At 41.0% G+C, this 26,531-nt stretch overlaps 1 protein-coding gene, 1 long non-coding RNA gene and 1 other non-coding gene across 4 annotated transcripts in view; 2 read left to right on the top strand and 1 right to left on the bottom strand.

Moving 5' to 3' along the window:
• Positions 1 to 3: 3 nt before the first annotated feature.
• Cap1 (cyclase associated actin cytoskeleton regulatory protein 1) lies at positions 4 to 24,748 on the bottom strand. 2 transcript variants are annotated; one of them, XM_003462275.5, is made up of 13 exons: positions 24,457 to 24,748; positions 12,745 to 12,872; positions 11,846 to 11,946; positions 9,625 to 9,702; positions 8,035 to 8,178; positions 7,860 to 7,945; positions 5,922 to 6,027; positions 4,689 to 4,866; positions 2,606 to 2,790; positions 2,326 to 2,449; positions 2,115 to 2,197; positions 1,651 to 1,794; positions 4 to 1,129 (listed from the first exon to the last, which is right to left on the bottom strand). In XM_003462275.5, the coding sequence occupies exons 2-13, from the start codon at positions 12,860 to 12,862 to the stop codon at positions 1,046 to 1,048; spliced, it is 1,431 nt and encodes a 476-aa protein (XP_003462323.1). In that variant the 5' UTR covers positions 12,863 to 12,872; positions 24,457 to 24,748; the 3' UTR covers positions 4 to 1,045. The 2 variants fall into 2 exon arrangements, with proteins under 2 accessions (XP_003462323.1, XP_005000170.1); XM_005000113.4 differs by having other exon boundaries at positions 12,745 to 12,875; positions 24,457 to 24,609.
• On the top strand, positions 21,216 to 21,419 carry LOC111754154 (small nucleolar RNA SNORA73 family). Its single transcript, XR_002788863.1, has one exon. It is a non-coding gene; the product is annotated as a small nucleolar RNA SNORA73 family (small nucleolar RNA).
• The window catches only part of LOC134473022 (uncharacterized), a 65,813-nt gene continuing 63,844 nt past the window's right edge, over positions 24,563 to 26,531 (top strand). The window contains exon 1 of the long non-coding RNA XR_010043106.1: positions 24,563 to 24,640. This is a non-coding gene — a long non-coding RNA (uncharacterized LOC134473022). The remainder of the gene's footprint in view (positions 24,641 to 26,531) is intronic.

Here is a 26,531-nt window from a genome sequence, read left to right as displayed (position 1 = left end):
AAGTTTGGTATTAACTTTATTCTATTTTCTGTATAACTTTTAAGTACATAAAGGTTTATTTCCACAGGCCTCAGAAAATGGGTAGAAATCACAGGACAATCTCTCTTCCCACCAAAAAAGGTTGCATATTTTGATAACTGTCCTACCAGGGAAAACTGAAACATTAGCAATGCTGAGCAAGGTTCTTACATAAATCAAGACCTAAAACCAGCCTGTAGTGATGGTTTATTCCTCTGTCAGATGCCTGGACAAAAGCCCTAAACTGTTTAATGTGATAGGCAAAAGGAGATGACAGGCACCTAGCAGGGAGGTGGAAGAATGCTGGACCCTTGGAATGGCATGTTCTTTTTTTTCCTCTTTTAAAATCGTTTCTGTTGGAAGGTATTGCATAGGAATCCCAGAGAGAGAAAGGGTCTTGGACTCCTTGAACTGCTCTGGATGAGGGCACTGCTGCTGCAGTATGGTAGTACCAGCAATCTCAAGGTTGAGTCAGACCCAGGATGGAGTGCAGAAATGCTTGTAGGAAACATATGAGCTTGGAATGCTAGGCAGCCAGGCTTCAACCTTTGGTCCAGTATAACCCTTGCCTCACTTGCCAACCTTGAAAAATTAATTTGGTTACAACGCATTGGAATCACACTAGCTTTTACTACCTCCATGTTCATTGTTAGAAAAAGGTGAGTACACACATTCTAATCTGTTAGTTCCTTGGACTGTCTTACTCTTCCCAAAGGACTGTTGGTCAAATAACCCCCAAATACTGAAAGCTAGAATGCACAAAGTCCAGGTCTGCAGTTCCTTAGGGGCAGACTGTGGTGTGGCTGCACTGATGTGGAGAAGAGGCACCTTCCTGCAGATGAGCTGACCTGCGATCCCACCCCAATCTCAGCCTGAGGTATATTTCAGTGAAGGCAGGTAGCTGGGCTTCTCAGAGCAGAGAAGCAGTTTAAGAGCAGAAAGGTAGAGGAAATGTAAAAAAGAACCGTCTTGATAGATTTATCCCATGGTGTGAAGGGAGAGGGCAAAGGATCCACTGGCACTTTGCTTATCCTGCAATTTCTGTCACTGTAGTGACCAACTTCTGCCCATTCCATAGGGTCTTAAACTGCTCAGGAACTGGAAACTCATTCTGTAAATAAAGAAGCGATAATAGGTTGAAATCAGCTGGACAGTAAGGTGGGGCACTGAAGCACACATTTTTTTTAATGCTTATTTCTACCCAACCCTGAGAGCAAGCAGGGTCGGATCAAATGAGGTGAACAAGCCAATCTGACCTGTGACCTTAGCAGACTGCTCTGGGGCCATGTACAGATTTTAAGAGTTTCTGCCACACAGGGTACTAGGACTTGCATTCCTTTTTCTTGTTTGGTTTTTGGAGACAGGGTTCCACTAGGTCACTTAGGCTGGTCTCAAACTTATGCAGTCCATGCTGGGCTAACCTTACAATCCTGCCTCAGCCTCCTGAGTGCTACAATTACAGGCATGTATCACCAGACCTGGCTGGGGTGCTCATTTTATTTTTATTTTTGCTATCCTAAGCGCTTTTCCATACAGTACTTCTGCTTTCTACATGCATTGTCAGGTTTTACCTAATAAGCATTAAATATACACCAAATAGCTTTTTCCAGTGCAAAAAACTAAGAAACTTACAAAATCGCCACCTTCTGTAGGTATGAGGACGTTCATCTCAGAAGATTTGGCACTGACTATCTCACAATCCAGGGAATTCTTGCTCAGGTAAACGTGGCAGCCATCTGTTTTATTAATGGAAATGGTTGGCACTTTACCCATTACCTGCAGAGAAAAAATAAAAAAACTGAATTCCAGCTAGTGGGGAAGACAGTAAGTTGCAGTACAAGTTTTCACTGTCTCACATGATTCATGTGAGACAACATGAAAAGCTCTCAGGCACACAACAGATACTGAATATGGGCAGGTTGGGATGGTGCTGGGAAGAGTTCTCTTAAAGAACCAACTCTTCTTCTGCCATATCCAAAGCAGATCAGCTTGCCGACTTCGTAGAATCAGACTCCTATCAAACACCTGTGGGTCTGCCCAGTCTCTTTCAATTAATTCCTCAGGGACCCAAAGAATGAGCCAAGATATCAAGTTACCTGAACTTTGACATCTCTACTATTGATTATCTCCACAATGCCCACCACATCATCGAATACCAGACCAAGTTTCTTACAGTTATCTAGGAGAAGAAAGGAAACAGGTCAACAATATGACTTTAAAGGAGAGTAACATATTTAAGACTCTTTAAGAAGACTAGCCCTCTCAGGCTCTGGGCAGAACCTGCCTAGGATGGCAACTAAGGCTTACCTACTATAATGGAGTTAATTTTGCCCTTGATTTGCAATGTTGTGTTGACACACTTGAATATGTAAGCCACCTGTTTCAACTCTGTGTTCTCAATCACCAGGTTGGAAATATTCTCCTGGTTTTCCTGTTAAAAGAAACAGCTTATTATCACAAAGCACAAACCAACAAGATTGTAAGTTATCCCCAATGTTTTTCTTGCCAGAAGCCTGCACTTACTTGTCTGAACCATTTCAACCCCATGTCCCCATTCCTTCCTCCAGTCCAGGTACTTTTAACTCACCACTCTCCACTTCTTGCCCTCCAGTTCAAGTAGAGCAGGCTCCTTCTTTGTGGCTGGTCTGGGGGATGAACTGGTTTGGGGTTTAGGTGCAGAGAATGGTTTGGGGCCACTGCGTACTGGACCACTCTGAGCCTTCAGGGCAGGGTTCTTGTGAGTCTTCATATCATCAGATACATGCTTCAGGGCTGTAAGAACAACAGCTACCTTGTTCCTGTGCTTCGTACCAAGGCTGAGGCAATTACCAATTCTGACTATCATAAACAGATCAGCAGCAGAAAATTCAAAGCAAAAACAAGAACCTTTAAAATATTCCCTTGCAAGCCACTTTGGAGAATTACTTTTATAATTTCTCTTCTCCCCCAGGTTAGATACATTGTGTTTTGTTTTGTTCTATCTTTACTGGGGATCAAATTCAGGACCTTGCACTTGCCAGGCAGGTGCTTTGCCACTAACATGTATCTCCAGTCCACTGACTTATTTAAAAAATAAAAGAATAGGGCTGGCAACATATTTCAGTGGCAGAAATGCGGCCTGGCAAGCACAAGGTCCTGAGTTGATTCCTGGTACCAAAAAAACCAAACCAAACCAACAACAACAACAATAAAAAACATGTCTGTGTTGGAGTATGGATAGGAGGAAGAGAATGGATAAGCTAATGCACAAAAAAGATCTAGAAAGGTATGTACCAGAAAAGAGTATATACTCAAAATATTTATGTAGTTTTTAGAGCAACAGAGGAGGAAAAATATTATAGCAAAAAATTTTTGGTTAAAAAAACTCACCCACAGTGAGCTCTCTCCCCAACCTCAATTAGTGTTGGTACTTGAAAAACTCTAATACTTAATAAAAATATTCTCATATTCACCTAGTTTCTAAATATCTTTCTTGTTTCTTTCTTTTAAGGGATGATTCCACAATATCCTTTATGTTACTTGAACAGGGCCCAGTGTGTAATGTGTGTTCACTATAACTATACTAAATAAACTTTTCAGCTCCAGGATTGCTTGTGGTGGTAGTTTATTTTCTTCCTGGGGATAGGGTGGATGGGGATGTGACCATTTATGGAGGGCCTGGTAGCTGCTAGAGAAGACAATGAGATCCAACTTCCTCAGCTTAGCTGGATCTACTGCTTAGCTAGTTGCTGAGGTAGATGCCATTTAAATAGATGATGTTCATAGTCCTTCATAGAAAAAAAATGTAATGGCTGCACAATATCCTATCAAAAAGATATGTAATAGCTACTTCCTTCACTGTTGAATATTTTGGTTATTACATTCTTTTTTAAGCTACTATAACAACACCATAAAATTTTGAGTGTGGGGGCAACTGATGCATGCCTGTAACCCCAGTACTCTGGGAGGCTGAGGAGGTGATGCTGAAGAGGGCTGCAAATTCCAGCCAAGCCTGAGGATTTTAGTGACTTAGGAAGACCCTGTCTCAGAAAACAAGGGCTTGGAATATAGCTCGGTGGCATAAGTGCCTGGCTGACAAGCGCAAGGTCTTGAGTTCAATTCCCTGTAACAACAAAAAAAGTGCTGGTGACAAAGCTCAGTGTGGAGGCCCAGGTTCAATCCCAGATACTGGAGAAAAGAACAAAAAAACATGTTGTAGATATATTTATGAGTAGATCCCTAGAAGAGGGCTGTACAATTTAATTTCCTCCATATTAAGGTTGTCTATATTAACATTACATCACTCTTACGCAAATTTCCTATATGACTAATGTGCCTCCTCCGAGCAGGTCTGCTTCCTCCCACAGGGTCTTCCCAGAGACACCATGTGGGATCATGGAGACAGCGCTTGGGAAAATGATCAGCACTGGGGCTTGATGTAAGAATGTACTCTACATATGTATACCACTTAGTAAGTCCCTTTTCCATGGAAGACAGGACTTCCACCAATTGTTAACCATTTTCAATTTCTACCTCAGCTACCCCTTTGGTAACTTGAAGTAAACTGATGCTCAAAATGAAACCTGCCGCATGAAAGTCAGCGTTGTGGTTACATGCTAGCTGTTGTGTCTGGCTGAGGAGGTCCAGTCCAAACAACTTGCTGTAACAACTGCTTATGCCAAAGTACTCACCATGTGTAATGCTCTCTCCCTGATTAATCTGCGCAAACAGTGCTGAACGGGAAGCAGAGTCATCAGAGCCTGAACTGGTGGCAACTGGAGGAGGAGGAGGACCTGGGGGAGGGGGAGGAGGACCTGATCCAGCAGAGGGTCCAGATGGCAGTCCACTCAGTTCTCTTGCCACAGGCCCCTGGAACAGTAGGTAGAGCCAACAGTCATCTCTCTCACCATCTATGGCAGTGGTGGTGAACCTATGGTATGTGTGCCGCTGTTTCTATCATTGAAGGCTCTAAGGGGTTTGGCCATCACTGCTCTGAATCATTCCTAGTAGGGTCCTATATGTGTCCCATGTACAGAGTGCTATCTGTAGCCCCAGAGACAATGAGTAAAGTGCCCTACCCATACTTAACTTGTTCTTATTTCTTCTCAGCCATTTGCAGAGATCCAACTCTTTGCTCTCAAATCTTCACATTTTTCCTTTGTCCCCAATTCCAGCTCTAAAGCCGTATTTCCAAAAATCTACTTTTCCTTAACTTCCCTTAAGTTACCAATACCTCAGATTCAACAAGTTCAAAACCGATTTCATCATGTCTTGCCTGCTCCTCTACCTGTATGGCTACCTTTGTCCCTATTTCTGTGAAAGACATTACCATTTCAGATTGTCTATTCAGTCTCCTTTGAGGCTTTTAACTCCTCTGACTTCATTAAGTCAATTACTTGCTTTAGCTTTGCAAATGCTTTCTACCAGCCTCTAACACCATGAGCACTTTCATTGTCTGATGAGCATGAGCTCTGACCCTGCTCCTTACACAGTAAAGTAAATCTGATCATTATCAACATACTCAAACATGGAGTCCAAAAGTCTGTCTCCTTTTCTTCCAGCCTTTTCTCCTAAAAAAAAAAAAAAAAATCTCCAACCATCTCCTTTTTATGGAGCCAGAGATGACCAATCTCTACATTTACTTTGTTAGGCTGTGCCCATCCTTCCAATCTCACTGTAACTCATTCATCTGTTACTCCCCTCTAGCAGCCACCAATAATTGTCCTGATCCATGTTTGTTGAAACTGATTGGGATTTGTATTCCCGCTTCTCTGACCCTTGCTTTCTTTACTCTCTTCTTTTTTTCTTTCCTTTCTACCCTCAACTGTATTTCTTCCTATGCCTTGGTTCTAAATTCTAAGAAACCTGTAGAACCCATTCTGCAGAGACAAGGAGAGGAGGGCAGGCAGGAAGCACTCACTAACCGTTTTGCTCCAGGCCAGGCCAGTGGTGTGGAACTCCTTAATATAAACCTGCAGTTCTGTCCATATACTCAGGTAAGCTTTCACCCAGTCCACGTGCTTCTTATCCCTAGGAAAATTAAAGAATACGTCTCAGACAATCAAAGTACAACAGTGATCCCAGAACCCTTCCTGCTGTAGGCTCACATCTTCCTGCCTGTGGCATTTCTTAGGCTCTGTTCAGTGGCAGATTTTCTATCATTATTGAGGTTAAAACAAAAACCCTATTCTATTACCCTAAGTAGACCAAACTCCATCACGACAGGGACCCTGGATAAACTTTTTCATCTCTTATAGCAGGGTTTCTCAAGCTATTTTGTGTTTGTTTAAATGTTATTGATAGGCCTTTGCACTAAGCTGCCTTCCAAGAACTCCTATCCCTTATTTTGAGACAGGGTCTTGCCAGATAGTTTAGATTGGTCTTGAACTAACTGCAACCCAGAGTGGCCTTGAACTTACACTGATCCTCCTGATTCAGCTTCCTAAGTGCTGAGATTATACACATGCACCACAATATCTGGCTCTCCCAGCCTTTTATTTTTTGAGACAAGATCTTACTAAATTGTTATGTTTGGGCTCAAACTTGTGATCACCTTTCACAGAGCTGGGATAGGTGTATGCCACCATGCCTGGCTCAAGCTATTTTTAGGAGCAAAATTGTTTTGTTAGAGTAAGTTTTGAGGCAGAACCTATTCCATAAAACTAAGAAATATTGTACATGATGTCACAACAGAGCTGACAGCTCTTAAGCATCACTATGGAAGTCAAAGGACTACAAAAAACCCAAATGCCTTATGTCAAAATGTGTATCTTCCCTCTCAAATTAAAACTTCCCGTTAGGAAGTAACGATGAACATTAAATTATATAAACAGCATATGGTTCTAGTTCTGTATGTATTAGGCAGACAATATGAGGTTATCTAGTATGAGACCTATTTTTCTCTAATGTAAAATAATTGGATAACTTCAAATATTGTGGCGCTTAATTCCAGCTTGCTAGAAGCATCAGAGAATTACCTGGTGTTCTATTACATGTATCACACACAAATGAAGGCTTATTTCCTTTTTTTTTTTCTTTCCAGTTTTTTGAGACAGGGTCTCACTATGTAATTCAGGTTGCCCTTGAACTTACTATTATAGCCCTGGCTGGCCTCAAACTTATGGCAACCCTCCTGCCTCACCCTCCCAAATCCTGGATTAGAGCCATGTGCTACCATGCCCAGCTGAAGGCTTATTTTGGCAGAGGGATCAATCTCACGACTTTGCACTTGCCAGGCAGGTGCTTATGCCACTGAGCTAAATCCCCAGCCCCTGTAGGCTTACTTCTTCCACAGAGTAGTTACTCAACCAATGCTGGTTGACCAGTACTGGTGGGAAGGAAGAGGCTCCATGTTTATACAGCTAACTGCTGCCTGCAGTTGCTCCAGTTCAAAATCAGCAATGGAGAAGTCAGTTAGGACTGGTATGTCTGTAGTTAGACATACAAAGCCTTCCAACAGTGGCTAGGCAGCTTATCTTTCACTTTATCTGAATGCAAGAACAGCTGGGGTAATCTTCTAGTCAGTTCTACTGCACTTTTTGCCATGTCACCAGTGGGAAACTCAACAGTGGAACAAAATCTTGCATAAACAGGCAAACTAAAAGGCATTAGTTCACACACCTCCCCCTAAACCTTATAAGCCAGGAAGGATAAAGATTAAGAAAACTAAAAAGGCCTCTACCAACCACAGAAGAAAAAGGAGAAGTGGAAACAGAAATATTTCCTGTTTGTGAATGCAGCTTCTGTGAGCCAATATCCACCAGGCTTTCTAGAAAGTAGTCCTGAGATCAGACAACCACCAAAAATCCCAAAACCCCAAAGAGCTACTCCAAGGAAAATTAGTTAGGAAAGGATATACTTACACATCTTTGTACTCCTTGAGGACTCTGTTTGTATAAAACATGGCCGCATCATTCATTTCTTTCACATAGGGGCCAGGTGCAGGAGCCTGAGAGAAAGACACAATTTGTGACTTAGCCTGCTCAATGCAATCTCCATCCCTCTATATCATCCCCTCCCCTGGAATCTGCTGCTCACCATTGCCACCCAACCCAAGGCCTGGATGCTTTCACTGACAGCTGACAGGTGATTGAACAACTTGCTGCCCCGGTTTTTCTCCCGAAAGTTTATCACTTCTTGGATCTGCTCTGAGATGGGTGCCAATAAATCAGAAAGCTTATTCTAGGAAAAGAGGCAGAAAGATACTCAGGTTAGACTTTCCATAAAAACTGTGAATGTTGGTCAGCTATGATCCTTAAGGCAAGAATTATTTGTGGACTAAAGTAAGCACAGAAACTAACTTTGTTCTCACCCTGCCCTGATTCATATAGCTAAATTACTGCTTTCTCTTTCCTCTGCATAAACTTTCAGCTCCTCAGATAGGAGTTTGTGATTCTTCAAACTCAGGACCCACATTCCAGTTATACCACAAAATCCTATTGTTTCAGCCACTTGTCTCTTAGCTGTCCCACTAATAGGATAATAGTGTATACCTATGCTTCTATTTATGATGTTTTTATCTTTATCCTTCTATCCAAATGCTAATAAGGAAGAGCATACTCCATCTCCAGTCACACCAGCTTCCTAGAACATTTATTGTCAACCAATTTTGGTATGTTTCCACACAGCAGCACAAACTATTAATGAACCCATGTGAATATGCTTTCATTTCTCATTAATTCTTTTTTTTTTTCTCTCATTCATTTTTTAAAGGCAAGGGCTTTGTCTTAGTTCTCCTCTGTCATCATCATAGCCCTTAATGCATTGTTAGCCATGTAACAGCTGCTGAGCAGAGATCTGATGAAGCAAATGTAATTAGAGGGCCTGGCCTTTTAGGCAGCTCAGCAAAACAGATGAATCTTGTGTTTATTTTTCCTACAAAATCTAGTTTCCTGCATATCTCAATCTTCAGGTCTTAGCATGAAAACAGCCTAACTAGGAATCTGCCAAGTTTTACCCTAATAGAACCAGATAGCATAGATATCTACCACAAAACAAATACAAAACCAACCAAAAAAATCCTTTCATCTACAAAAATGAGTGGCAGATTGTATTTGGCCTAGAGTCTGAGATTTGTCAAGCCCTGGTCTAAAGCAAGAAAAATGTAACGGTGTCTCAGCTGCTTGATTTGTTGCAGAAAGTGTGAATTAGAGAAAAGATTTAGATAAAACACTTTAATCATTCAGGACAGATTAAAACACTAAGTTTTAATACATTCAAATTATCTTTCATTATCTTTACATTGTTTTGGCATGCCAAGCTATAAACAGTTTTCAATACAACATTAGCAGAAAGGCTGCTTAATTACTCTGCTATGCCTACCAAAGTCAAATATAAAAGAAACAAAGCTAATATCTTGTATTTTGATTTTTTTATTTTGTTTTGTTTTTTGAGGCAGGGACTCACTGTGTAACTCAGGCTGGCCTTGAACTCATGGTGATCCTTTTGCCTCAGCAACCCAAGTGCTGGGATTATAGCCATACACCTATAAATCTTTTGAGAAAAATCTAAATTTTCTCTAGTTTAATTTTTCAACTCTTAACAGCATAAAACTTTACATTAGGAGTAAGGAAAGCTTGATTTGATTTGCATCAAACCAAAACTAAACCCAACTAGTAGTAAACTTACACCGGCTGGCTGCTGGCACTGAGAAGCTATAGCCAGGAGAGCTCGCTCCAACTTCAGACCTGTGTGGACCATCTCTGCCTATGGGAGAGAAGAATCTGCTATCAATGACACATTACAACTGGAGAGGTCCTGATAAGAATAACCTGAAACCTCCATTTCCATGTATTCTCGTAGTATCCAGGCCCTTCATGGTGTTTTCCTCATGTATTCCAGATTCCAGAGATGATACCACAATCACCTAGTCCACTGTTCCTCCTGGAACTAATCATGAATATGTAGCTGGAGTTGGAAAGGAAGATCATGAGGGCTAACCTCAAGTGAAGTCGGATTGGCAACATTTCTATATGCAGTGTTTCTAACATGCTCTGAGTATTTATATTTTTCTTATATTTTTTTATCACTAACCACCCCCCCCAAAAAAAAAAAACCCACAACTTTCCTCAAAACTGGAGGAAGGAGTACAGGCAAAGGACTAAATTTATGTCTAAAATTCTCAAAGTATTTACTTAGGGTAAAGCTATTTCTCAAATGCTGGATCATGTGCATAATTAAATAAATTCAGTGAGCCCATAACCAGCACTTTATTGAAAGAAAGAATAAAATAAAAGTATGAATGCAGTGTACCAGTTTAAAATTACTTCCAAATAAAAAGAAAAAAGCCAGGTGTGGTAGCATACACCTGTAATCCCAGCACTTGGGGCTAAGGCAAGAGGATTAGGAATTTAAAGCCAGTCTACATTAGATAGCAAGCTCAAGGCTAGCCTTGGCTGGCTAGCAAAATCATGTCTCAAATGTCCTTCCCCTAAAGTTAAAAAAAAAAAAAAAAAAGAGTACAATATAGGTAATAGAAGCACTATTTTGTAACTTTTTTTGGCACCAGGAATCAAACTCACAACCTCACACTTGTCAGGTGGGCACTGTGCCACTGAGCTATATCCCCAGCCCTATTTTGTGGAATTTTTATCTCAGTTACAAATATGTTATTTCTTACTGAGGGTCAGGATCAACAGTTTAAGAAACATGCACTGGGGGCTGGGGATTTTGCTCAGTGGCATAAGCACCTGCCTTGCAAGCAGGCAGTTGTGAGTTCGATCCCCAGTACCAATAAAAGGGAAAAAGACAAAAAAAAAAAAAAAAAAAAAAAAAGAAGAAGAAATATGCACTTCAAATACAAAAAAAGTACAAAAATTCAAAGAAAGACAATCTTTTATTTGCATTTGCATTTTTCAAAAATAAACGTGATACATGAATAAAAATTTTACCACTGACTGTAGCACTGTATAAAGTCAAAATGCCAAGTCCTCATGATCCTGGTCAAAGTTCCATCCCACTCCTTAGGAGCTAAGATCAGGTAGTCAATAGTTAGCATAGGAAAGGCTCAGGGTTCAACTGAACACAGTTAGCATTGACAAAGAATCATTCAGTGGACTAGCAGGAAAGTTCTGGATCCCAAAGAGAAAGATAAAATGCACACGTGAATGGGTGGAGGTGGGAGCAGTGACAATGTGGGAAGCTCTACATGAAAGGAAGTGGATAAAGAGGAACCTGTCAAGACCTACCTGCTCTCTTACAGTGGGCTAAATGTGAAAATAATCCATATTAGAATAACTAATAACCCGCATTAGCATATCAAGCATAGTTTTATAATTGCCAAGTCATGATAGTGACTCCTCTGACCACCTTAGGCTTTGTTATATAACACATTGGGGTTGGACTAGTGGCAAATTCTTCACCACAAAGATGAACAGAGCCATATAGTATCTGATGTACCAACCAAGTTTTCCTAAACTCCGCAGGATATGTAATATTCTTGGGGCCTGGGCTGGGAATATAGCTCAGTGATACGGCACCTTTGTGGCAAGCACAAGGTCCCGAGTTTGATTCTCAGTACAAAAAAATAAATAAAAGCAGGAGTCTAGAAAAAAATAAATAATAAATCATTCCTGTACCTGGATTGAACTTTTCAACATAAGTAAAAAACGAGTCAGGAGCCTGCCCCGCCCCACCCCAAATGCAAAACCAAAGCACCTTGAGACAGGATCTCACTATGTTAGTTTAGGCTGGCCTTGAACTCACAGGGATCTTCCTGCATTCTGGCATTACAGAATAAAAGCCACCACACCTGGTTTACCAAAGGAGCTTTCAGACCAAGAAGGAGTGGGAGCTACAGAAAACCACTAGCCATTAAAAGAGTAAAAAAAAAACCACACAACATCCTTACATGTTTCTGTACATCTCCCCCGATCTCTTTACTGATCTTCAAGTACTCTGCCACAGGACCTGCAAGCAGTGAGTCAAATGCTTCCACATATGGAGCTGCTCCTGGTGAAGACAGACATATCAGGAAGTATCAGTCACATCAGAATGACGTTTGTTTTCCTTTTTCTTCTTTTTTTAAGTGCAGAACTGGGGAGTGAACCCAGCCAGAACATTTGAGCTACACCTCCAGCCCTTTTTATTTGAGACAGGTCTTGCTTAATTGCTCAATCAGGACTCGAACTTTCAATCCTCCTGCCTCACCTTCCCAAAGTGCAGGGATGATAGGCACGTACCACTGTTCCTCACTAGAGGAATATTCTTTTAAAGTGCACTGACATGTGAAAATGGAAGGACCATATAGCACACAAGATAAAAGGAATGGGAGTTAGGAAACTCAGGTTCTAGTTCTAATAACACCAGCATTAACTGGGTATGTAAGCCTTTTCCTCTCTGAGTTTAATCTTCTCTATTATAAAATAAAACCAAAATGACCCTCCAAAGTTTCATTTAGTTTTAACCTTCTATATTTCAATCAACCCCTGGGAAAAATGGTAGATTTGCCATCATTTGGAGATAGGCAATTTTAGTGTCACTTGACTTCAACTGGAGTCACTCTGCTAAAGAAAGAACAGGAAATATCACACAAGCAGGAAGCTCCTGTGTTAAAATAACTCAACCACAGGCCTCCCTGCACAAGTCACTTCCTCTCCTATCTGTTCATAGCTGTAAAAATTTATAGGAGAAAGACTACTTAGACCACACGTTTGAGGAAGTCAGCTCCAAAGAAGAAAACCAATTGTTCTACAGACATGAGGGCTGAGACAGGACACAAAGCTTCGTGCTGGGCCATGGGCTGCTTACCCTGTGAAGGATCGACTCCATACCCATTCCCCCGGCATGTGTCAGAGGGCCGGGACGCTGCCTCCAGGCGGCCCACTGCCCTCTCCAACCTTTCCACCAGATTTTGCATGTCGGCCATGATGAACCGCCTGCTGAAACAAATCAAATGTTACTTGTTATTTTAATGTTACACAGTACCTACACAGGGTGAAGAGGATGTCAATTCAATGGGACATAATAATTTAACAATAAAATAGATGGAAAAGTAGTCTAGCAAATTTGCAAAATCATATAGACCTCATCAGGTTAAGTCTCCTCAGAACTATTCAGAAATAGAAGGCTGAGACTCTTTAAAGATGCAGAATTGAGTTCCAATGACATTAAATGACTTTTTAATAGTCACACAGCTAGTTAGAGAAGCCAGTACTCAATTTTTCTAGCTTTAAGTTCAGTGTGTTTCTCTCCCATAACACCCTGCAGCCTACATATAGAATGTGTCAATCAAGGTGAGCAGGGTATTTATCCTGCCCTAAACAGCTTACTGTCTAACCTGGGAGCCTTAAGAGACATACTAACACCTATAAAACAAATAGAAAAATCGTTTAAGATGACATAAAGTTGCAGATAGAGTGGCATGAGGTTTCAGAGAAGGGAAGAGTGTATCAGCTAGAAGGATCAGATAAAGATACCATGAAGAAGCTGCCATCTGAGCTTGGCTTCAAATGAGGATGGGTTGGACCTGGACATGCAGTAACAAAAGACAGCAGACACAATCCAAAGAGCTGGTTACAGATCTTTCACAAGTCCAGTCCTAACTCAGCTCAAGGAGCCACATTCAGTGTCTAATAGATAGTATGCTCTAGGATAGGGATTCTAGCCCAGAGACTAAGCACCTGCCTAGGATGAGCAAGGTCCTGGGTTCAATCCCCAGCATACATACATAAAAAGTAAGCCAGCTCCAAAAGAGAAAAGACTTTATTGAACTTATTTCTTAGTATACTCCATCATTAGGATCACTACCTGACAAGTAGTACATGTTCAACAAATATTTATACAGTTTATGGAGTTTATGAAGCAGTATTCCAAAACTCCACAGAGATAAGTTCTGAAAGGTGCCCATACCAAAGGCCCTGGATAGGTAGTAACCTGGCTCCAAAAAATTGTTTTGCTTTTTGTTGTTTTATTGTTTTTTTTAGGCAAAGTCTCACTATGCAGTTCAGGCTAGCCTTGAACTCATTATGTAGCCCAGGCTGATCTTGACTCAAAGCAAGTGCTCCTGCCTTAGCTTCCCAAGTGCTGGGATAACAGGTGTGTGCCACTATGCCTGGCTAAATTTTTTTTTAAGTATGAATTTTTAGCAACATTTTTCATAACGTAAGTATGTGGTACTTATATGCTGACTTTGTGTAAGGGCACAGTACAGAACTAACTCCATCTCCTGTGCTCACCATAGTCAGTGGAATTGAAACTCTTGTGTAGCAGATGTTATAAGTAAAACACAGCTGATTACCAATAGTAATGTAAATTACCTACACATGTGTGTGCCAATGAAGACCAGCATTTACTCTTAATAGCTAGATATGTAAGTTTCCTTAATTTATATTCAGTCTAAGACAATTTCTCTTTACTCAATGTGACCCAGGCAATCTATGTATGGACACTCATGCATACAACTAAGTGTAAAATATTACAAATGCATTTACACACAAATACTTTATTAAGTGATCTTATGAAAATCTGTCAATGAAACTTCAACTGAAGCCTTGACTTAGGTTTCATTTCATCAAAACATTAATTTAGATAACTAAAGCTGAATGAATTCAACTCCCTTGAAGCTACCTAAAATGATCAAAGCAATTATGATTTCTCCCCAAATGGCAACATACCAGAATATTGAAATTTAATACATTGTCCTCCCCATGGAAAACATAAATAGCTCACAAGACAATATAATCCTTGTCTACTTTTTTCTGTGTACAGGTAAGGTCTCTCTAGGCCCATTCCTTGCCAGAAATTGTTGTTTACAAGAATATGAAGGAAAACAAAAAATGAGCATGAGAACCAAATCAACTATTCTATTTCCTGGCTTAGAGAAGTGACAAGGCTCTAGATCTAAGTTCCACTTGCAAATGGAACTAGAAGCAGCCATATACTCTCTCTCATGTTGTGACACCATCAACTGATATCTGAATTACCACCCTATTGCATTTTGGGTACTGGCCAGAGACAGATTGATAACCCACACTTTATAAATCCAGGGCAGAAGGTAAGAAATTCAATAAGCTGTCAAAACTACCCCCCTAAAATAAACAGAACTCAGTTCTATTTTAGTATGTTCCTGTATACACAAAAGACACTATAGGTTAAGACCAGCACTAACAAAGAGACACAGCACTAGATGTATAGGGTTGTGAACATTCACCACTATGACAAGGTTAATAATAGAGTTCTAGAAGATTTGGACCCCCTTATTTTGCTTACTTAATTACTAAACAAACTGTATTTCTCCTGCCTGAGTTATGCAGAATGAAAAGCAATAATACAGCTGCCCTTCTGAGTTAATCTCATTCTACCATTAACTAAATATAGAAGAAAAGTACCTCATCTTCACGGGGGTTAGAGTGAGGCTCACATCAGTGAAGAATGTCCAGAATTGAACGGACTGAAAGACATACCTTTTCTTACTCCCTACAACACATACACATACATTCACTCTTCAGGTGTCACATGTACCCCTCCAAAACCTTCCACTACTGTTGCTGTAGTCTAACACCCAGCCCACTTGCTGGTGGTCCCAGACTAAATACTCATGAAGCAGTAGATCCAGGTCGGGTCATTCTTCTGGGATTCAAAAATCTTAGATCCAGTTTCCATCTAACATGTTTACCTGGTTGTCAAACTGAAGTATCTAAACCACCACTCAGGACTACTCTGGTTCAGTTTTACTCTACTGCCTAAGTTTCCTGATTACTGGCTTCATGAGCGTTATCTTCGGAGAAATCAGATAAACGTGGGTTTTGGATAATCACACTCATTGGCTCTGTGTCTACAAATAGTTATTGGTCTTTCTGAGCTTTAGTTTCCTTGTCTACATAATGGGGACAATGAAGTACACAGTCCAGCATAAGTAAAGAAACCCATGTAGATTTCTTGGCACAGTGATGGAAAATAAAGATTCCATCAACATTAATTATTTTCTCAGTCCCCACAGCTAATGAATCATCAAAACCCAGAGGCTCTTTCACATTTCATTTCATTAACAGATGCCCTTTGCTTTTATTCTGATTGATTTAAAAGTTAAGAAAAAGTTAATAAAAAGTTAAGAAAAAAAAGTTAGGTCATCAAAACCTTGCCTAGGTAACTGCAGTTAATTTCCTAACTAGTTTCCCTTAATTCAGTAATACATCTTTTCTTCATCAATTCTCCATATTATAGCCAGAATGATGTATCTCAAATACAAATGTAATTAAGACATTCTTTACTACCATACCCAGGACTTAATTTTCCTGAAACAGTCATGCTTTCTCTCACTTGTGATCCTTTACATTCTATCCACTCTGTTTAGTTGCTTTCCCTGTCATGTGGCCCCTCTGGAATTCCTACTGTCATTAAAGTCTCAGCCTAAGATACAGCCTCCCCAAGAAGCACTTCCAGTATGTGCTTCCATGACACTGTGCACTTATTTCCACTACAGCACAGTTTAAAGTAATTTAACAGTCAACAGGGAATTAGCCACTCAAGGATAATGATCAAAGAATTGTGTTAAAAGTATTGTCTGGCCAGGCGTGGTGGCTCATGCCTGTAATCCCAGCACTCAGGAGGCTGAGACAGGATGACTGCTGTGAGTTTGAAGCCAGCCTGGGATACAAAGTGAGTTCAAGGCCAGCCTAGAGTACATAGTGGAACCCTGTCTCAAAAAGACAAGAAGAAGAAAAAACAAAACAAAACAAAAAAAGTTTTGTCTGATAAATAGAATGGGATTTGGGGAAAAATAAAAATTTTAGTCTACAGGGTTACATTGAAAGCTGTTACTCATCTAGCTGTAAAACTAGGTGGTCAAGGAAAATATTTGGTGTTTAATCAGATACTGAAACTAAATAAAAACAATCTATTAATACACAAACATATTTAGGCAATCAAGTGACCAACACTTGCATTAAGTGTGTAGAATATAAAAGGATTAAATAGTCTCCTTACTTTTATGGGAATTTAAGTAAGGAGAATCACTGTTTCTCAAGATTATGAGCAATTCTAGAAATCACAGTATGAAAACACCATCTGATACCATAACAGACCTTTGAGCATTTTGTTTATGACAGGGTCTTGCTATGTAGTTTAAGCTGGCCTTGAACTCACTATGTAGTCCAGGGTGGACTCAAACTCAGGGTGATCCTACTACCTCAGCCCCTCGAGCGCTGAGACTCTGATCAAACACCTTCGGTGATGGGAGAACCTGAGACTTCTGAGACAGCCCATTCCATTCAGCCATCTCAAAGTATTAAAAAGTTCTTCCTTATATGGAACCAAATCTGCCTCCCTGCCACTTCCACCCACTCATTTTGGTTCTGCCCGTGGAGGTCACATAAAACTAATATGAATTAAATAGAATAAGTACTAACTTTGTAGTAGCGATTGAAAATGAAGTAGCATTCAGAAAAGGGAGGTAGAGATGACTCTTGAGTTGCAAGTATAGGGTGCTTAAAAAGAATAGTAACATTATAGTATTTAGGCAAGATGCATATTTTATTTAGGCAAGATGAGGTCAGTTTGGGGCAAGCTGAGTTTGAAGAGAAGATGAAGTTTCCAAGCGAAAATGCCTAGTATTTAGAAATAAAATAAAGCCTAGGAAATGGTCAAGACTGGAGATAGTAACTTGTTTGCAAGTTACTGGCAAAGAATACGAGGTCATGAGAACGGCTATTGCGCAGAGTAAAAAGAAACTATGATGTTGATTCCCTAGCAATTTCTTTTGTGATCTGAAACCAAGGAAGAAAAAACAAAACTGGCTGGAAGATTCCTCCCAAAGTTGCTTCACTCTTGTCTTTCTAACAACCCAATTCCTTCACCTATTCAAGGAAGTCATTCAGAAGTTAACAAAACCAGTTTATTCCTGAAGTCCTTGTCAAATCTTGACAGGTGATGAAGCTGGCAGTAAAAATTTCTACCTAAGTAAGAAACTGTTATGCTTAAAATGTTTCCTATTGTGTCCCCATAGTGGTTCAATGTCAACAGTGGCTGAACCTATAGCATTTATAATTCAGCTCTCAGGAGGCTGGCCTCAAGTTGATATTCATTTGTAGTGTTGGCACTTTGCAATAAATACAGAGGTGCCTCGGTTCAGAAACTAATTCTTTCCATAATTCTGGTCACAAACCGAATTGGAGGACAGCCCAGTCAAATTCAATGGCTAGGTTCAATGTTGACCTAACAGGAAATAATGTTGCTAGTTTAAGTTTAGGTATAATGATCACATTCATTATTGAGAATTTATATCTGTACATGATATATCTTGATTTTTTTTTGAACTTTGAATCAAATTCAACTGTTAGGTTCAATGTTGATTCAGTTCTTGGCCAAATCAGTTTGCTACCAGAAATGAAGAAGAATGAAGAATGAATGAAGTTTGTGAATCAAGGTTCAACTCTAAGTAGGCACTGGGTTGCAGTTTGGCACTTGGTCTCTACAAGATTCACCATCACTGTTCTAAATCATCACTTAAATAAAACTGAAAAGTCAGCCTGCATACCATGATAACTCAACTGATCTGCTTTAAAACACTTCTCTTGGCCTTGACTCTGTAATCCTGTTCCTAAGATTTTATCCTAACTAAGTAAACCTTAATGCAGGAGAATTACACACGAAGCAGCATTAAGGTATTTACTGCAATGCTAGACTTCTCTCTTCCTTTCCCTCTCAATATATCCTAGACTTCTAATTGTGGGGGAACAGATAAATGCCCTATGGAAAGACTTGAAGAGCACAGAATTTTACAACATTTGTGACATTAAGATGATTGGATCTTCAATAATTTCCTTCTTCCTCCTTTGTTCTCATTAACATACACAGCTGGGGGATGTAACTCAGCGGCAGAGCGCCTGGTAGGGTGCAAGACATTCTGAACTCCATACCCAATACACCCAACACAAGAATTAAATAAAAACAAAACTTTTAACATAGAAATAACAATCAATAACTATTTCCACTTAGATATATCTTCTCAGCTACCACTAAATTATATATCTGTTAGTTCTCTAAACAATATAGAAATTCTTATCATTAAGTTCTAACAGATCATAAAGCAAAATATAAACATGCTAATAGGAGATACTTACATGTTAGCTGGTTTAACCCAAAAACCAAAGAGCAGGCACTACTCTGCCCCATTAAAAATGTCATCTAAATCTAACCCAAATCAAGAGCCATTGTTTCTTCTTAAGCATTTGGTTTCACTGATGAAACCATTGACATTTAGTGCCTGAGTCACTGCCACCTGAGGTTTAGATGAAAAGAGAAAGGCCTATCTCCTGGGGAGGGAAGGAATCCAACCTAATATCAGTGTTTGTCTCCTGTTCCTTCTTTACACCAGTGCTCTACTTGAAATACAGGAGTAAAGTGAGTAATAGTGTATAAACTCAAGTCAGACTTGAGAACTAGTTGTTTCAATTGTCTAGGCCCAGCAAACAGGTAACTTTGTGTGGCCATAGGCTCACATCTCCCTTAGTTCAAAGAATTATGAAGACCAACTGCAAGGTGCATTCAGGAAGCTCTTAAACTCACATATGCTTCATATTATATAAGGCACAACTGTACTGACTGACTTAAGCCCGGATAGTTGCTGTGATAGCACAGCATTTTCTACTCTCATATTGTAAAGAGATTCAGGTATGCCATTTGTTCTTAGCCATGATACAACTATAACTGAAGATGTGAAAAGATCTGTCATACTTAAGTCTGTAATTAACTTAAATATAGGAGTTTTATGGTCTCTGGGGAAAAAAACCTGAAAACAACAAAAAAATCTCACCTCAAACAAAAATAGCAAGCTTGTTCACATTTCAAGTATTTTCCAGCCAAATGGAAAAGTTTGGCACATGTCTGGTAATAGAAGGCAAACAAGGCTGCACTGTAGCAGAGGAATATTTTTAGACCTTTGCTTGTTTTTATTATGTTCACATAGTGGTATATCCAAAAGAAATAAGTTTCACAGCAAATGTGGTTAATTCAAAGACAATGAAATGTCGACAAATTTATCAATTAAAATAAGTATGAACACCAACTCTTAAGTATATACAATTTAAAAAGAATTGAGTTCCTGACCACCAAAATCAACCAAGCTAAATTCAGACAGGATGAAAAAGAATAAAACCACTTTGTTTTGTTTTTTCTCTTTTTCCTTTTAAATAAAATTAAAAAGAATAAAACCTGCTTCTACATACATATACATATAGAGGGAAGACAGAAATTTGCTAATTCATGCTGTCAACTAACACAAAGGTTGCATCTAGTGCCAATCAGTGACACTAGATTCCAACTGAAATTAGGAAGGTAGGGAAAAGAGAGGCAAGTTAAGGACCACCCAGGAATTCCTTGAAGATGTAATAATCTCATGATGCCTCAATGAAAACAAATGATTCATTCACTGCCGATTACTGACTGTTTATCCTGTACTACATACTGTGCGAGGTATAGCTATGGAGACTGCCCTCAGATAATCAGGCTGAAGAGATAAGCAACTGTACCATCATAGCTATGCCCTTTCTGATGCAGCTTCTCTTAACCAGGGACAATTCTGTTTTCCAGGAGACATCTGGCAACTGTCTAAAGACATTTTTGAGCAGGGCATAGTGGCGCATGCCTATAAATAAAGCACTTGGGAGGCTGAGAAGGAATTATCACCGAGTTTGTGGGCCAATAAGCAAATTCAAGGCCAGTCTGGACTACATAGTGAGACCCTGTCTCCAAAAAATAAATAAATAAATAAATAAATAAAGACATTTGGTAGTCAGAACTGAAGAAATGCTACTAGCATGCAATGAATGAAAGCTACATATGGTGTTAAACATAAATCCTATGCACAGGGCAACCTTACAACAAAGAATTATCTAGCCCAAAATGTTAACTGTGCCAAGGCTGAGAATGTAATGACTTAATGTAATAAAAATAAGGGCAATGCAAATGGTTCAAATAAATGCTAGTCTAGAGCCAATCATGGTAGCAGGTGCCTGTAATCTCTGCATTTGGGAGGCTCAAGCAGGACTTCCCCAAATTCAAGGCCAGCATGAACTACACAGGCAAAATTCAGTCTCAAAAAATAAAGAGGCAGGTATGGTGGCACACATCTATAATCCCAGAATTTGGGGGACTGAAGCAGGAGGATCACCGTGAGTTCAAGGCCAGCCTACACTACATAGCTGAGTTCAAGGTCAGTCGGAACTACATAGTGAGATCCTGTCTCTAAAATAAAATAAAATACTTCAAAGGGTCCAGTGATCCCAACATGGATACCCTGGGAGGTCACTCTCCCCGGGCTCTGTCCAGGTGGCATAGGGGAGCATAGGGATCTTGCCCCATGATGGACAGTCCTTTCCACAACTCTGGAGAAGAAGCTGGGCCTTGTGTCTGCGCCTGCATATTCCTACAACTTCTCAGAGTCCTTTGGACAGTGACTGAGGAGATAAACGATGCAGGAAACAGTCTTAGAAAAACAAAACAAAACAAAACAAAAAACAAAGGGGCCAGTGAGGTAACACACATCTGTAATTATAGTAGTTGGGAGGCTGAAACAGGAAGATCACTGCAACTTCAAAGCCAGTCTGGGCTATATAAAGAGTTCAAGGCCAGCCCAAAGTACATAGCAAAAAACCACACAAACAAAAACAAAAAAATCAAAGAGCATAAAATGTTAATCAAAATTAGAAAGTCAATCTGTACCATCAAGCGAAAATCAACTAAAAAGGGTCTGAGTAGAGCTGCAGGTATAGCTGAATGGCAGCTTACATTCATGAAGGCCCAGCGCTCAATCCTCAGCACTAGAATAAGGAAAGAAAACAAAACAAAACGAAACTACTAAATAAAAGACAAGGGTCTGATGGAGAATGGGGGGGGGTCCTCTTTTTTTGAGGCAGGGTCATTAAATGGTTCAGGCTGACCGTGAACTCACTGTGTAGCCCAGGCTGGCTTTGAACTCACAGTGAACTTCCTGCCTCAGCCTCCTTAGTGCTGGGATTACAAGCATGCATCACCATGTCTGGTTTTGATGGAGAATTTTTTTGTGGGGGTTTTTTTTTTTTTGGTACTGGGGATCTAACTCATGACCTTGTGCTTGCCAGGCAGGTGCTTGCACTGCTGAGCTAAACCTCCGGCCCATATAGTGGTTGTTTTTAATTTGTTGGACACAGATCTCACTATGGTATGTAGCCCAGGCTGGTCTCGAAAATCCTAGCTCAGCTTCCCAAGACCAATTACAAACATGTATCACCACCCCAAGCTTGAGTGTGCACAATTTTTAAGTTGGACAAAGAAGTTTAGATTTCATCTTTTGCCAATATGAATGTAATAAGATGAAAATGATTCATTGTAAAGAACCTTCAAAAGATTAGTCCTGGTAGACAAATTTAAAGTAATAGATATGGGGCCAGAGATTTAGCTCAGCAGCGAAAGTACCTGCCTGACAAGCACAAGGTTGTGAGTTCAATCCCTAGTACCCTTCCCCAAAGCCAAAAACAACAATAAAATAATAGGTATGGAAGCAAAGTTACTAGTAAAACTAATGATACCATTTCAAGGAAATAAGCACTAGGAATGGATAAGTTCTAGTTCAAGTATCTTTAGCTTTCCAACGTCAGCATTAAATTTCAAGCCAAAGGGCTTAACTTCCAATGATACCTTGCATTTGCTTCTTTAAACAAAATGAATCTTTTTGACTCATGATGCTTCACAGAAAACCAAAAAGTAATTTACTTCTTTAGGATCTATTCCTTCCCACTTGACAGAGTGAACTTCTAAAATATAAATCTCATCACATTTTCCTACACAAACCCCTGCAGAGAACCTGTACAGCAAATAAAGTAAAACCCAAATGCTTTACAAGTCCTGCATATTTGACTCCACCACTTCTCATTTTCTCCAGTTTGCCACATACACTGAAATTCCAATTAGGCTAACTAGTCATGGTAGTTCAGATGTCTAGGTCTCTAAGTTATTGCACCTGTGGTCCTCTTTGTCTGGAAAACCTCTTTCTGGACTCACTATATGGCTAAGTAAATCCTAGAAGATCCAGCCTTCCATTTCCTCCTGCACTCATGGTTTAGGTGCAGTATTTCCTATGCTCTCATCCTTTGTACTCACAATAGTGCAAATGGTCTGCTACTCACATACTGTAAGCTCCATGAGAACAAGTGTATTTTCCTCTCACAAGAACTAATAAATGTATGGTAAATGATGAATGTGCTGGGCTACCTATTACACTTAGAGAGCAACCCTTACAAAAATTGACAAAAGTTCTGACACTACCTCTAAAATATTTGCATCTAAACCGGGTGTGGTGGTGCAAACCTGTAGTCCCAGCACATGGAAGGCTGAAGCAGGGATCACTGGATATTTGAGGCCAGCCTGGCACAAAATGAACTCAAGGCCAGCCTGAACTGCATAGTGAGACACTGTCTCAAAAAAGACAATAAATAAATAAAAATAAAATGTTTGCATCTCTTCACTGATCTTACTCTACTCACCCTTCAAAACTTTTCTGAACCCCCGTTACAGTTTTCTAACACCCTGTTCTTTACTAACATTCATCACGTTTATAATTACTTCTTGAATGTCTCTGCAAACACTATTAGCTGGTGAGGGCAGGAATTCGCTTGTTTAAAGCTGCATAGACTGAACCCGGCAAAATGCTGGCACAGAATAAACACAGCTTGTTATATACTGAATTTAATCCTGTGATTACAGTAGAACTCTCCACTAAAAAGATATGTTATAAAAAAGCTAAATAAGATATTTATCTACAGCCACAGATACTTTAGCCAGACCAAACCTGAGCCACCTGATTTCAGTTCAGGAAGTAGCCACCAGCACCAAAAAACTAGCTTAAACTATTCTAAGAAATACACACTGGTAGTAGGAGAGATATCTGAATGTAAATGTGGGACTGGTTGGCTTCTCTTTTTCACATCTCCCTGGCATTCTAAACAAATTCTAAATTTTTAAAAGTAAAAAATTCCACGGAGCAGGTGGCCCAGGTCGTTCGACTACCCCAAGCTAGAGAGGTTACAAGGAAATAAACGTGCGACGATCTGAGGCTGATAATGTAAGGAACTGGAAGAATAATTTCGATTCTTTTTCTCTCTTACTACAGGATCGTACAGCAGCCTTGTCTCCGGATACGAATTTACCCATCCGTGCAATGGGAGCGAGGTAGCGTATAGTGAAGACGCTAAGGTCTCAGAGGTTCCTTTCAGTCAGGACGCCTTAGGAAACAAGCCTGCACTCAGGCTGAAGGACGGCGCTGCAAAACTGGATAGAAGGGCCTCCTCAGTACCTCCTGGCTCAGCTGGTGACCCCCACTCCACCTCAGAAGACCGCGCCCAGGAGTCCAGGTCGGCCTGAAGGCCTCCGCCCCGGCTCTTTATCGGGGCTCACCAAACGCGTGTAGGCCAGGAAGGCTATTAAAAATGCCAGAAGCTGGTGGGTTCTGGAGGGGACCCCCATCCCTACTCAGCCGCGCCCCCTCACCTTAAGAGTTCTGTCTCTCCTCAGGACTGCGATCAACCGCTCTCCACTTCCGGCAAGAACCGCCCAGCAATCTTCGCGCGACCCACTTCCGGGCCCTCACTGGGCGCGGCTCCCCCACCGGAAATGAACCGCCAGCCAACTCTAAACTAGACCCCCGAGTAGGAGGCGTCTGCCCCCTCCACCGGTTCGTAATCCCGCCTTTATTCACAACGCTTGGGAGACCTGGGCTAGCCCAGTGGGCGCTGGGGAAAGTGGCCCGCCTCCAAAGCGGGAGCGACCCGGTGGGTGGGTGGGGTGAGGGTGTTGGGAGGGTGCGCGCGCGTGCACAGGCCGGCCCACGCCTCTCCACACTGTGTGCCAGCACCGCCCCCTGAGCCCGGGGCCAATGAAGCGCCGAACTCGTTGGCTAAACTCCTCCTCCGCGAAGGAAGACGGATGAGTGGCTGGTCCTCCTGTCAGTTTTGTGTCAATGGCAAAGGCAGGTTCCTTTCTGGGTAGTTCGGAAAGAGTCTTGGAAGGGCTATAGGGAGTCCCCGAGGACCAGGTCCCGGGAGGCCGTCAACTTTCTGTGGTTATCGAGGCCAAGCTTGGCCTCTCTCTGGGCGTGCTACCCCAATTTCCTTGCTTTTGCTATGAAGAAACAACAGGTCTGGCCAGCGTTTCTAGTGGACCTGAGGAGTCCGTCTGGGCGTGGGGAGCGCGGCCAGCGATCGTGCTGTGGACCAGCCTGGGTGTCTGGGCGTGCCCGCCCCACTGGGCTCCCTCAGCTCGAAGCTAGGAAGGTGGAGAAAAACTGTGCCCTCTTGCCCTACTTCCTGTTTGCTTGGTGTTCTCTGTGACCATAGATGGTCAGGTCTGGGGCTTGTGCTAGCCTCCACCCCCCCCCACCCCCCGCTTTAGAGTCCCTCCTCCCTGAGGGTGTGGTCCCTGAAAATAAGATGAGAGGGACTGGAGGAGATCTGGCCCCACTCCGTTATCTGGTTTTGTGACATCTTTACCAAGGGCTGGTGTGCAAAGCAGCAGCTAATTCAGTCCTGGCGCGGTTCTGCATGGTGGTTGTAGTCCGCGAGAGAGACTTCGCATCTTTCCTTGCTCCTTTAGACCGGGGATCTCATCTTTGTTCCTTTAGGATTCATTTGCCAACCAGTCATTATCCTCCCACAGTGATTTATTTCCAGAAAAGTAATTGGCGAGGTGCCACAGTTCCCACCCTTTCAACTGAGGGACTTTGGCATTTCAGGGTTCAAGCTGAATACACGCATTATATGCAAAAGTCATTCAGCAAATACAGTTCTTGCAATAATAGCTCCAATTTTCTGGGTGCTGACTACATGCCAGACCTGTGCTGAGCTATTGGAGCATATTTTCATTTAATAGCAACTCTGCAGTAGGTACCATTACATCTTCTGGTTTTCAAATTAGGAAGCCCAACAGCTTGCCAAGGTCACAGAGTAACTGTTGGAACTTTGAAGAGAACACAACTGACAGTAAACCTGATGAGTTTAATTATGCCCTGTGATAGACTATGCTGGATTCTTTTGAGACAGTGAATGACAGTAGCTATGGAGACATGCCACACCCCAGTCCTGGCTTGAGCCCCTTACTAATGATATAGGGGAGTGAAACTCCTGACCTACTGTGTCCGTGAGTTCGTGTTTTCTAAAATCTAAGAATGAACTTTAGGAACAACAAAAGTTAAGAGTACAATATGTTTATTGAGAGAAAGAAAGCTTCTATCTGAAAAGAGACAGAAAGGGTACTGAGCGGGTTTCCCAAGACTCTGTCTTTTCCAGGGACTTTTATAGAATAAAACCATGGGGTGAGATGGGATCAATTGGGGGAAGGCTGGAAACTCACAAAGCAGATGGGCATAATGTGGGACACAACTGTAGTTAGCCAATAAGATTAGTAATTCAGGTAAAATTAATTACATTAGGGACAAGTGGGAAAGCAAGTCAATAGGAAACAGGTATTCTTAGAGTAGTGACCTTTCCCTTAGGGTGGTGGGATAGTGACTCCAGGGTAATAGGGAACTAATTAGAATATCAGTCTTTTGTGATGTAGACGCTTTTGTT

This window comes from Cavia porcellus, unplaced genomic scaffold, assembly GCF_034190915.1.
Source record: "Cavia porcellus strain 051 isolate PalLab524CR breed Dunkin Hartley unplaced genomic scaffold, mCavPor4.1 scaffold_25, whole genome shotgun sequence".
NCBI classification, from domain to species: Eukaryota; Metazoa; Chordata; class Mammalia; order Rodentia; family Caviidae; genus Cavia; species Cavia porcellus.
This window is presented reverse-complemented; position numbering and strand designations above follow the sequence as displayed.

Coding starts and splice junctions, on each gene's coding strand:
- Cap1 (XM_003462275.5), bottom strand. CDS start 12,862: ATGGCCGACATGCAAAATCTGGTGGAAAGGTTGGAGAGGGCAGTGGGC. Junction 9,703..11,845: donor GGGGAGATGTACAGAAACAT/GTAAGGATGTTG, acceptor TCTCTCCCATAG/GCAGAGATGGTCCACACAGG. Junction 2,198..2,325: donor AATTAACTCCATTATAGTAG/GTAAGCCTTAGT, acceptor TTCTTCTCCTAG/ATAACTGTAAGAAACTTGGT.